Raw genomic sequence first — 10,917 nt, 5'->3', positions numbered from 1 at the left:
AAGAAGTCGGTTTCTTTGACTTTTTACTTCTTTTAGGCTCTTCATCTTCTTCCTCTAATTGCTTAGAAGATTCATGAATTCTTTGAGATTCCATACCACTTGGATCTAATTCTATCCGAGTCTTGTACGGAAATACATTCTCAAAGCTTTGATTTTCTTTCCAAGTTGATTTTCAACTTCGTTTTTATAGAGATTAAACATCTCTATTGCCTCATCTTTACTTCTCATTAAGTAGAGATAACAATATCGAGTACAATCATCACTAAATGTAATGAAGTACTTCTTTCCGCCTCTGGTTTGCACATATTTCAAATCACATACATCTGTATGTATCAATTCCAAAGGTTCAGTACTTCGTTCAATATTTTTAAACGAAGACTTAGCAAATTTCGCTTCAACGCAGACTTCACACTTGTGGTCTTTGTCTAATTTAAATTTTGGCAGTAGATTACAAGACATTAATCTTTGCATAGACTTAAGATTCACATGTCCTAATCTACCATGCCACAATCTTGACTCAATCAAGTAAGCAGAAGAAGTAGAAGCTTTATTAATATCATTTGCGGTTATATTGTTTGCCGCATTGGTGTTACAAATGGTCATTACATTCATCTTGAACATACCATTTGCTAGATAACCTCTACCCAGATACACACCATCTTTTGACACTACAACTCTCTCAGATTCAAACACTAGCTTAAAGCCTTTCTTTGACATCACAGATCCAAAGAGCAGGTTCTTGCGAATGTCTGGCACATGAAGAACCTCAGTGAGTGTCAGCTTCTTTCTAGATGTCATCTTCAAAACGACTGAACTCTTGCCTTCCACTTTGAATGCAGCAGAGTTTCCCATATAGCAGCTTTCTCCGGTGACAGTGTCATAGGTGGTGAACATCCATTTGTTAGCACAAATGTGGCGGGTTGCTCCAGTGTCAATCCACCATTCTCTCGGATTATCTCCGACCATGTTCACTTCTGACACAACTGCTACGAATTCAGACTCCCCACCTTCTACTTCAGCTACATGAGCTTGGATTTTATTCCCAATTTTCTTCTGGGCACCTTCCTTGCGATGGTAGCAGTCCTTCGCTAGATGTTCAGTCTTGCCACAGACGTAGCAATTCCCCTTGAATTTCTTGGAGTTGACATTCTTATCAATCTTCCGCTTCTTAATCCCTTTGGCCTTAGTCGTCTCAACGACATTTGCCTTGGATCCAAACTGCCCATTCATTTTAAGAATAGGTTGAGATTCCTGCCGAATTCTCACACGACGATGTAAATCCTTCAAAGACATGTCCTTAGGTTTTTGTCTCAGGTCATTCTTGAAACTCGTCCAGGAGGGAGGCAATTTTTCAATCAGAGTTGCCACCTGGAACCGTTCATTTACCATGATGTCTTCTCCCGCCAAGTTGTGGAAGATGATTTGTAATTCATCTACTTGTTCCACAACACTCCTTGTATCTACCATACGGTAGTTTAGGAGCTTGGCTACCACCATTCGTCCTTGGCTAGCCTCTTCGACCCGATATTTATGATCAATCGCTTCCCAGAGTTGCTTTGCCGTAACATATTTGGAGAAAACACCATAAAGCGAATCATCCAAACCGTTCAGCACAAAGTTCCAACACATGAAATTGTTATATTTTCATTGTTGGCAACTAGCTAGAGATTTGGCATTGCCCTCCTCTGGGATTGGTTCCTCTTCAGTGAGGTACCGTGACAACTTAAGTTGTGTTAAGAAAAACAACATCTTTTGTTGCCAGCGTTTGAAATTTTGACCCTTAAATTGTTCAGGTCTCTCAGTCGGGCCGATAGGCACAATAGGAATTGCCTGGTTTTCGGAGTTCGCAACAACCGAAGGCATTCCTGGTGGGACAACGTTCGCAACGTTTGGCACTTGATTATTCATATATGTGCCAGCAACATCATGATTAACGGGGTTCGTAACCTCCGCTATATGAGGATTCTCATCGATATCCATAGCAGGAATCTCATTCCCTGGAGCAGTATTTGAATCCATGGGATTTCTTGGATTATCAATGATCTGTTGAATAAATCCAATCATTGTTAGCTTTCACAAAGCTTATAAACTAAACCGAGTTTCACTTAACTTATAAATTGGTTTTGCTCGCTTCCAGTGATAGCCGGAGGGTTCACCCCGATTCCCACGTCCTTACTATGAGGAGGGTATAAAGGGCTTCCTCTTCAAACCCGGCCCGCTAAGACAAAGCTTGCTTCCCCAATTTACAGGAAAAGTTACTTCCGATATTGTTTAACCTTTTTTCTTTTCTTCAAAAAAAAAAATAAATAATAATATTGTTTTTTTTTTCCCACAACACTTTTAAATATATTGGGCTTTCTCTTATGGGCTTTTAGATTAATCTCTTCAAATTGGGTCAAAACTAAACTTTTCAATTTGGGCTTACTCTTTTGGGCTTTTCAATTAATCTCTTTGAATTTGGGCTTCAATTTTAAATTTGAGCTTCACAAAACAACTATTTGGTTTTTTTTTTCCAACATTTTTTTTTTAACCTAGTTGTTTTTAGATCCAAATTCGTGTGAGATTTTATACCGAAATTAAAAGGAGATTTAGGCACTTACCCGAGAAGTTTGCCTCGTGTTAACCATGTCGAACTTAAGATTGTTGGGGACGGCAGTTGTTGACGACGGCAAAACTCCGGCAATTCGAGCGATTCCAGATAAGTACCTGAAATTAAAAAATTATTTTGTCGAGGCCTGTGAAACACAGTTTCCTTAAGTTCGATTTCCGTGCCACCTCTAAAGCTTCGAGGCTATTGGAGCACGGTGAACTCCCAGGATACAACGACCGCGTATTTGGAAGAAGCTTTCCAAATACCAAGCGAACTCAGAGAGAGTTATGCAAAATCTTTAAGTGAGCTTGCACTCCTTCCAATTGTTTCTTGAATGCAACTTGCTCATTTTCAATGCTCCCAATGGACACTCCTTGCGATTTTTGACCTTGGAGGATTTGCATAAGCATATCCTTGATATCCGGGTCTTGCTCATCGGGTTGCGCTTGCTGTGGTCTATAGTTGGAATTCTATTGATAACCTTGATTCCCTTGACCTTGTTGTTGGTATTTCGGTTGGAAACCCGGAGGTCCTTGGTTGTTCCGTTGGAAGGCGGGTTGAGGATTTAGCGCATTTGGCGCGTTCTTGTAGGAGAAATTGGGATGATTCCTCAATCCCGGGTTGTATAGGTTGGATGGATGAGTGTATTGGTTTGGACCGACATAGTTGACTTCTTCCGCTTCTTGATCAATCATATACATACCCCGTTGAACTTGCGCTACATTGTGATCCTTCACAACAGCTACTTGTTTGGCATTCGCAAGTTGGACCTTTATCTCCGCAAGGTCGGCTAGCACCGCCTTAAGAGCTGCGTTCCTCCCAGGATACAACGACCGCGTATTTGGAAGAAGCTTTCCAAATACAAAGCGAACTTAGAGAGAGATATGAGCAAATATGTGAATGCTCTTTTTCTCTAGAATGCTTGTTTCTTTTCTGTGTGTTTTATGAGCTAACCCAAGACCCCTATTTATAGTAGAGGGGAGAATCTCAAAACAAATCAATTTGAATTTCAAAATTCAAATTTGATTTTATTTTGATATTATCTCAATCTTATCTCAATCATATTTGATAGATTTTCTGCGGATTTGAATCCAATTTGAATTTGAATTTCAAATTCAAATAAGAATATTCTCTTAATATTCTGCAGATTTAAATTTAGACGGACCGGGCTTCTCACGGGCTAGGCCCGTTTTGATTCTATCAAATAAACCCAAATCCAACAGGGATGTCATATATGTCACCTCCACACGCTGCATCAATCCAAGACCGAGTAACATCCTTCAACCCATGGATAAAGATGGATAGATGGTTGTCTCTTTCCATTCCATGGTGAGGGCACATTCTTTGATATTCCTTGAAGCGTTCCCATGCATCATGGAGATTCTCCCCATCCTCTTGCACAAAATCATTAATCCGATTCCTCGCATGTTGAGTCTTGGTAGAAGAATAGTATTGCATAAGGAACTGCTCTTCCATCTCATCCCATGTTGAGATAGAGTTTGGCTCAAGAGTGTAGAACCAATCTCTAGCTTTCTCCGTAAGCGAGTAGGGGAAAGTTTCAAGGAATACGTCTTCAAGAGTAATCCCCGGTCCCTTCTTGATTGCCTTATAGTTCATCTTGAAGTTCGTAAGGTGAGCATTCGGATCCTCGTTTGGTCTCCCACGGAAACTCATATTGTTGAGCATTTGAAAACATTGCGGTAGGAGTTCAAAATCTTCTAGAGGTCTCCGGCTGATGCCTGACAGTAACTGAGTGTGCTTCGGTTGTGTGTATATTCGAAGCGTTCTAGGGGGTGCTTGGACTGGACCTCCTTAGGCATATAGCTCTTCGGCTATCTCGGGTTGTTCTCTTCGTGCGTTGTTCTCTCTCAGCATTTCTTCGGCCATTCCGCACTGTCTTTGCTGTCTCCGAGCGAAGCGCAGTGTTCTTTCTATTTCGGGGTCGAAGACGAGTTGATCTCTATCGGTGGTACTTCTTATCATGCACCGGAAGAGCTGCACACCAAAGAGACAAAACGAACCGAGTGTGCTGTGAAACGATAATGACTCAAATTAATCCAAGCAAAAATCCAAGCAATGTGATCTAGCAAAAATCTAGACTAACACGAAAACGCCTAGTCCCCGGCAACGGCGCCAAAAACTTGATGCGCACGCACCGAGTTATATATATTACCCGATTCGTACCACTATCCGCAAGTATACGGTAGTTGTAGTAACGGAGTCGAACACAAGGACTAGGTTGTATTAGTTTATCCCTAAGCTAGATTGATGGTCAAATAAAAATGTGATTTGTGATGGGTATCGGAATGAAATTTCGCAAATAAAATTAACGGGGTTGCAAACAATGATTCTAGGCGTTGTGGGTTCGGGATCCCTCAAGACTTTCATGGACGGTTGATGATACTACAATATCTACGGGTTTATCTTCCAAATGGGGGTTTCAAGCACTTCATCTAGAGTTTGTCTCTCCCGAGCTTAAACTCACTACCTAGAGAATCGATTTACCCATCTCCCAATGATCTAAATGATCTCTAGATGCATTAATGTACCCTATCATGAACCCTAAGCAAGTTAAGCCATCTCCCAATGTGAATAACTCACTCATTTGATGTTTGGTTCCTAAGATCATCCCCATATCCCTATGGTCAATGTGTTCTAACATCACACCAACTAAGATTTCGCCAAAGTTGATAGCATTAAGCACAAAACATCAAATCCATGGAAGAAAACTCATAAACAACATAGGTTAAGCATAGGTATCCATACAAAAGTGGGGATCCTTCCCCCACAACAAAGTCACTACTCCATATCTAGGGTTTCAAAACAGAAAGCAAAATGAAAAAACATAGAGAAGGAGAAGAAAAGCTCAAGATGGTCTTCAATCGTGGCCTTCTTCTTCTCCAAGCCTCCTAGATCTCCAAAATCTCCCTTTCCTCTTCTCCAAGTTGATTTTTCTCTCCAAGTGTGCAGCCCCCCTTCTCTCTCCTCAAACTCCTCTTTTAATGAAAGTGCAAAATTAGGTTTTCACCTCAAAGTTCAGGCTTTTCCTTTTTGGGCCGCATTTGATATCAGGCGGTCGCTCATTTTTTGTTCAGGGTCGCTCATTTTCTCTTCAGGGTCGCTCATTTTCTGAATTTCAGGCGGTCGCTCATAATTTCAGGCGGTCGCTCAGAAAATGGGCGGTCGCTCATAATTTCAGGCGGTCGCTCATTTTTCTCTGACACTTCCAATTCTGCGTTTTTATCCATTTTCAGGCGGTCGCCCATAAAACGGGCAACCCGCCTGAATTCTCTGAGCTCCCCGGGTCTTCCCGAAACCGTGCTCTTTCGTGCCACGCCCGTGAAAATTCTCGTGGAATCGTCCTGCAAGGGAAAAACAAGCAGAAGAGCCTACCCATGGCCGACTAACGTCCTATAATACCTAAGATGTATGAGGAATTGTAATGCACGACGTTAGAAAACCGGTGGAAAAACCGTGTGATCAAATCCCCCCAGACTTGAGGTTTGCTCGTCCTCGATCCGCTAGCTGTAGCGCCATCCGTGTCGGCTTAAGCTCACCAATATTAAGCTTCTTGTAAATGGACAACGGTAGTAAACTGACGCTAGCACCAAGGTCGCACAATGCATGGTCTATCGCAATGTTTCTGATTTTGCAGGGAATCGAAAACTATCAGGATCTGATCTCTTCCGTGGCAATTCATGCTGTAGAATCGCAGCACTCACCTCTGTGCTCAAGGCCACTGTCTCCTTCCCAATTACCCTCTTCTTGGTCAAGATGTCTTTCAAAAACTTCGAATAAGAGGGTATCTGCAGCATAGCCTCATAGAACGGTATAGTAACCTCTAGCTTCTGAAGCATATAAGCAAATCTCGAGAACTCTGTATCCTCAACATGCTTCTTCAATCGAGAAGGAAAAGGAACGGGTGGTACCTTAGGTGGAGGAGCGACGTATGGCATTTCGGCTTCCTCTGCATTCACCCGAGGTGTTCTCATCTGCTATGGCTTTTCCTTTCTCTTTGGCAGTGTATCTAGACGTCGTCCCTTTTTCCGTAGGGACTGCCTCTGGCAGTTTCTTTCCACTCCTCAGCTCAACAGCGTTTACATGCTCTCGTGGATTTGGCTCGGGCTTCCCAGGAAATGTGCCCTGCTGCCTAGAGGGTTGTGATGCAAGCTGTGCGATCTGTGTATCCACTAGCTTCATATGTGCATCCATCCCATCAAGTCTCCTCTCAAAGGTGTCTTGCCTTGCCCTTATGCTCTGTACCTCGGCTTTCAGCTCCATAAACGATGTCTTCTGATCGGTTTTCAGCTCCGTAAATGATGTCTTCTGATCGAGCATTAGTTGGGCAAGCATTGTCTTGATGTCTGCTTCATCATTCTTTGCCGGTGGAGGAGCTCTGTAACCCTGATTCTGCTGCCCGTATCCTGGATTCTGTTGCGCATATCCATGATTCTGCCCCTGAAAACGTGACTGAGTGAAGCCCGAGGGATTCTGAGGGATTCTGGAAATGCCCTGTTGCTGTGCATTCAATGCTCCGCTCGGGTTTCCGTAGGAGAAACCTAGTATGGTTTCTAGGCGCGTTCGGGTTGTAGAGATTGGAAGGATTCTGGTACTGATTCCTTCCTATGTAGTTGACATCCTCAACCGGTTCTTCCTCTGATGCGGCCTGATCAACCAGAAACATGCCAGGCTGGACTTTCGGCGGGTTAGATGTATTCTTGAGTCCCATGTGCTGCTTGATTGCCGATAAATCAGACATGACCGCTTTCAAAGCAGCGGACTCGCCCAAATCTACCCGTCCTGTAGAGCGTATGATACTATCTCCTGACATCCCTCTTGCCTTGGCCATCTTCGCAATCTGCATCTCTAGGGTGTCAAAGGGAATGTCGTATACACTCCCTCCACAAGCTGCATCCATCCATGCTCTAGTATCATCTCTCAGTCCGTGGATAAACGTGGAAAGCAACAGTCGCTTATCCATGTCGTGATGGGACAAAGGCGCTGATAGCCTTTGAATCTTTCCCATGCGTCGTATAGATTCTCTTCACTCTCTTGAGTGAAGCTGTGTATGGCTCTCTGTGCAGCTCGGGTCTTCTCTGGGGAGTACTATCTCGCCATGAATTGCTCCTCTAGCTCCTCCCATGTCGTGATCGAGTTCAGCTCAAGAGTGTAGAGCCAATCTCTCGCCCGGTCCATCAGTGAAAAAGGAAAGGCCTCTAAATATACATCCTCGATGGTCTTTCCTCGTGCCTTCCTAACTGATCTGCACAGCATCTTAAACTGAGTCAAGTGAGCAATGGGATCCTCTGTAGGCCGCCCTCTGAAGCTCGTCTGACTGAACATCGTGATGCACTGTGGCGGTAGCTTAAAGCTGTCTATGGGCGGTCTATTGATGCAAGATAGGAGTTGGGTGTGCTTCGGTGCAATGTAAGAACCCAAAGTCTCCTCCGCAACATAGGTAGCTTCGCCCTCGGTCTGTTGATCATAGAGCGGATTCATGTGCTCTTGATTCTCTTGATGCTTCTCATCATGAACCGCATGGTCGTGCGAACTACTTCACCTCGACATAGCTTCTCTTCTCTACTGCTTTCGGATATCTCTCAATGTACACTCAATCTCTGGATCGTAGACTAGGTCTTCTCTCCGAGTAGAGCTCCGTGTCATGCACTAGAATCCTGCAAACCGCAAAGAAAAAGAAGAACTCGAAACCAAGTGAAGCCGCAAAAACCAAAGAAAGAAAAAGAAAAAGAAAAAGAAAACAATCAAAGATCTAGAATCAATAAAGACCTAGAAATAGGCTAATCGGTCCCCGGTAACGGCGCCAAAAACTTGATACGTGTGTACCGAGTCTAAAATCTATAACTCGATTCACAACTCACCGCAAGGATACGGATCGTCGTAACACGGGGTCGAACACAAGGACCGGTCGCTAAATCTAAACCCTAATCGAAATTAAATCAAAGCAAGCAAGTGAAAGTAATGGTGGAAGTATGTGAAATCTAAAATAACTAAAATAAGAAAGCAAATAAAAACGTGTAACTATCAAGCAAAGATGACCGTGGGTGTCGGGACCGTATTTGCGTGTATGGGTATATGCTAAGCATGCGAGAATCACGATATTAAATCTGTATTCGGGAATCGTCAAGCAACAATGTTGGTTGTAATGCTCTAGGATGTTCCGTGATATGACATTTTGACTTTGTATTGATTCATTGATTTATGAATGCATTACATTCCCGTTATATGATTGGCATGTTTGTTATATTTCGGTATCCTTGAATCATTATAGAATGATTCTAAACACCCTGGTCAGTTATCATTGTGGGAACAATGATGAATTAAGACTAGCATGAGGTGTCATCGATGCATTGGATGCATTTCACAATCATGGGTACTCGTTGTGAACGAGTGACTGGTTCACCCGCATGAGATTGTCACATAGACAGAGTCATGACTTAAATCTCATAAAGCGGTTCGTTCTTGGATCCTCAGACCTGAGATGTCTAGAGTATCTGATATGAGGAGTGGCGTGTCTTGACTGCGTCAAACGTCGTCTTTAACCGGATGATTATAACGGCGTTGATCAGATACGTTCACGAATCATATGGAGATAATAGACATGCAATATGGGACTTATCACCTCCTCAATACGAGAGATATCGCTGGGCCCGCTCGTGGAAGTCGGACTATGAAAATGCGTGGCCACGCTATAGATGAAGTTGCATCTATTTTATTAGTCGATTTGCCAAGACGAGAAAGCGGTTGAACTTGAAGGGTGACTCAAACCATGCCCTTGTTCAACATATGATATCGGGAGATAAAGGATCAGAACTCGAGCTGTTATTGCCTCGGTTAGATCACCTCTAACTCAATTCAACGTGGGTGATTATGGCGTCTTGCTAGAGACTAACCATGACTTGTAGATCGGAAACGGTTCTCGAGGCTACTGCCGCTGCGAATGGGCCTACAGGGTCACACACCATTAGGGATGGACTTATATGTGAAGTTTCGGAAAGGAAGACTTGGATTTGGTCGGAAAAATCGTTTTCGGATCAAATCAGAGTGTCAGGACGTTTTCAGCCTTCTGACTCGGACCGAGTCAGTACTTGACTCGGACCGAGTCAGTTCCGAAGCCCAGAAAGTGTTTTGGGCTTGGCTGATGTTTTGACTCGGTCGAGTCAAAGTTTTGACTCGGACCGAGTCAATACTAAATGGGCCGAGTCAAGAGTTGACAATGGGCTTGGGCTGATTCGTTCTGACTCGACCGAGTCAGAGTTCTGACTCGACCGAGTCATAGTTCTGACTCGGACCGAGTCCATACTCGAAAAAAGTCTCTTTTCACAAGGATTAGGGTTTCTAACTTATAAGGAGGTGTTGGACGCCGTCCTAAGGGTAGAATTAACTTACAGAACCCTAAGACAGATCTAGAACACAAGAAAATCGTTCCTTTTGAGGTTCTAGTTCTAGGGATTCGATCCCAAGTCTTGAAAACTCTATTCACTTCACAGATCCTAGCAGATCAGTTCCAAAAGTGTTTGGAATCCTTCTCGTCGGTGTGGATACGTGTAGGGGAGCTGTACTTTCAGCTCTTGGTGATTAAAATAGGCCCTGGATCGATTGCTACTTTCAGATCTTCAGGAAAGAGGTAAGTATTCGATTCCTACGGTGATATACACGATTAAACGGGGTTTTACGGATGATTTTGGTTGCATGTGACGTTTGACTAGGTTTAGATTATTCTTTCGCTGCATGAAACCTAGTAAACCAAACCCTAGTTCGATATAATCGCATGCTAGGAATCCGTAGCGAAACCCAACAGTGGTATCAGAGCCTGGCTTCTGTTGGGGACGACAGTTGTTGACGACGGCAAAACTCCACAATTCGAGCGATTCCAGATAAGTACCTGAAATTAAAAGATTATTTTGTCGAGGCCTCTGAAACATAGTTTTCTTAAGTTCGATTTCCGTGCCACCTCTAAAGCTTCGAGGCTACTGGAGCACAGTGAACTCCCAGGATACAACGACCGCGTATTTGGAAGAAGCTTTCCAAATACCAAGCGAGGTTAGAGAGAGATATGAGCAAATATGTGAATGCTTTTTTTTTCTCTAGAATGCTTATTTTCTCTCTTTTATGAGCTAACCAAGACCCATATTTATAGTAGAGGGGAGAATCTCAAAATAAAATCAATTTGATTTTCAAAATTCAAATTAAATTTTATCTTGATATTGACTCGGACAGAGTCAGTACAGAAAGTTGTCTGGTTGTCAAGTTTTGGTTCATATTGATCTATGCTTCTGACTCGGACCGAGTCAAGTGTTGACTCGAAC

The 10,917-nt window shown here is 43.1% G+C and overlaps 1 protein-coding gene across 1 annotated transcript; it reads right to left on the bottom strand.

The window, feature by feature from the left end:
• Positions 1–1,644: 1,644 nt before the first annotated feature.
• LOC104818154 lies at positions 1,645–2,759 on the bottom strand. The gene is made up of 2 exons (XM_019203052.1): positions 2,601–2,759; positions 1,645–2,043 (listed from the first exon to the last, which is right to left on the bottom strand). The coding sequence occupies exons 1-2, from the start codon at positions 2,625–2,627 to the stop codon at positions 1,645–1,647; spliced, it is 426 nt and encodes a 141-aa protein (XP_019058597.1). The 5' UTR covers positions 2,628–2,759.
• Between the last annotated feature and the right edge of the window lie 8,158 nt (positions 2,760–10,917).

The sequence above is a fragment of the Tarenaya hassleriana genome, unplaced genomic scaffold (genome assembly GCF_000463585.1).
Source record: "Tarenaya hassleriana unplaced genomic scaffold, ASM46358v1 Cleome287, whole genome shotgun sequence".
NCBI lineage: Eukaryota > Viridiplantae > Streptophyta > Magnoliopsida > Brassicales > Cleomaceae > Tarenaya > Tarenaya hassleriana.
The sequence above is the reverse complement of the archived record's forward strand: the minus strand, read 5'-3'. Positions and strand labels throughout refer to the sequence as shown.

Coding starts and splice junctions, on each gene's coding strand:
- LOC104818154 (XM_019203052.1), bottom strand. CDS start 2,627: ATGGTTAACACGAGGCAAACTTCTCGG. Junction 2,044..2,600: donor ACACGAGGCAAACTTCTCGG/GTAAGTGCCTAA, acceptor TTTATTCAACAG/ATCATTGATAATCCAAGAAA.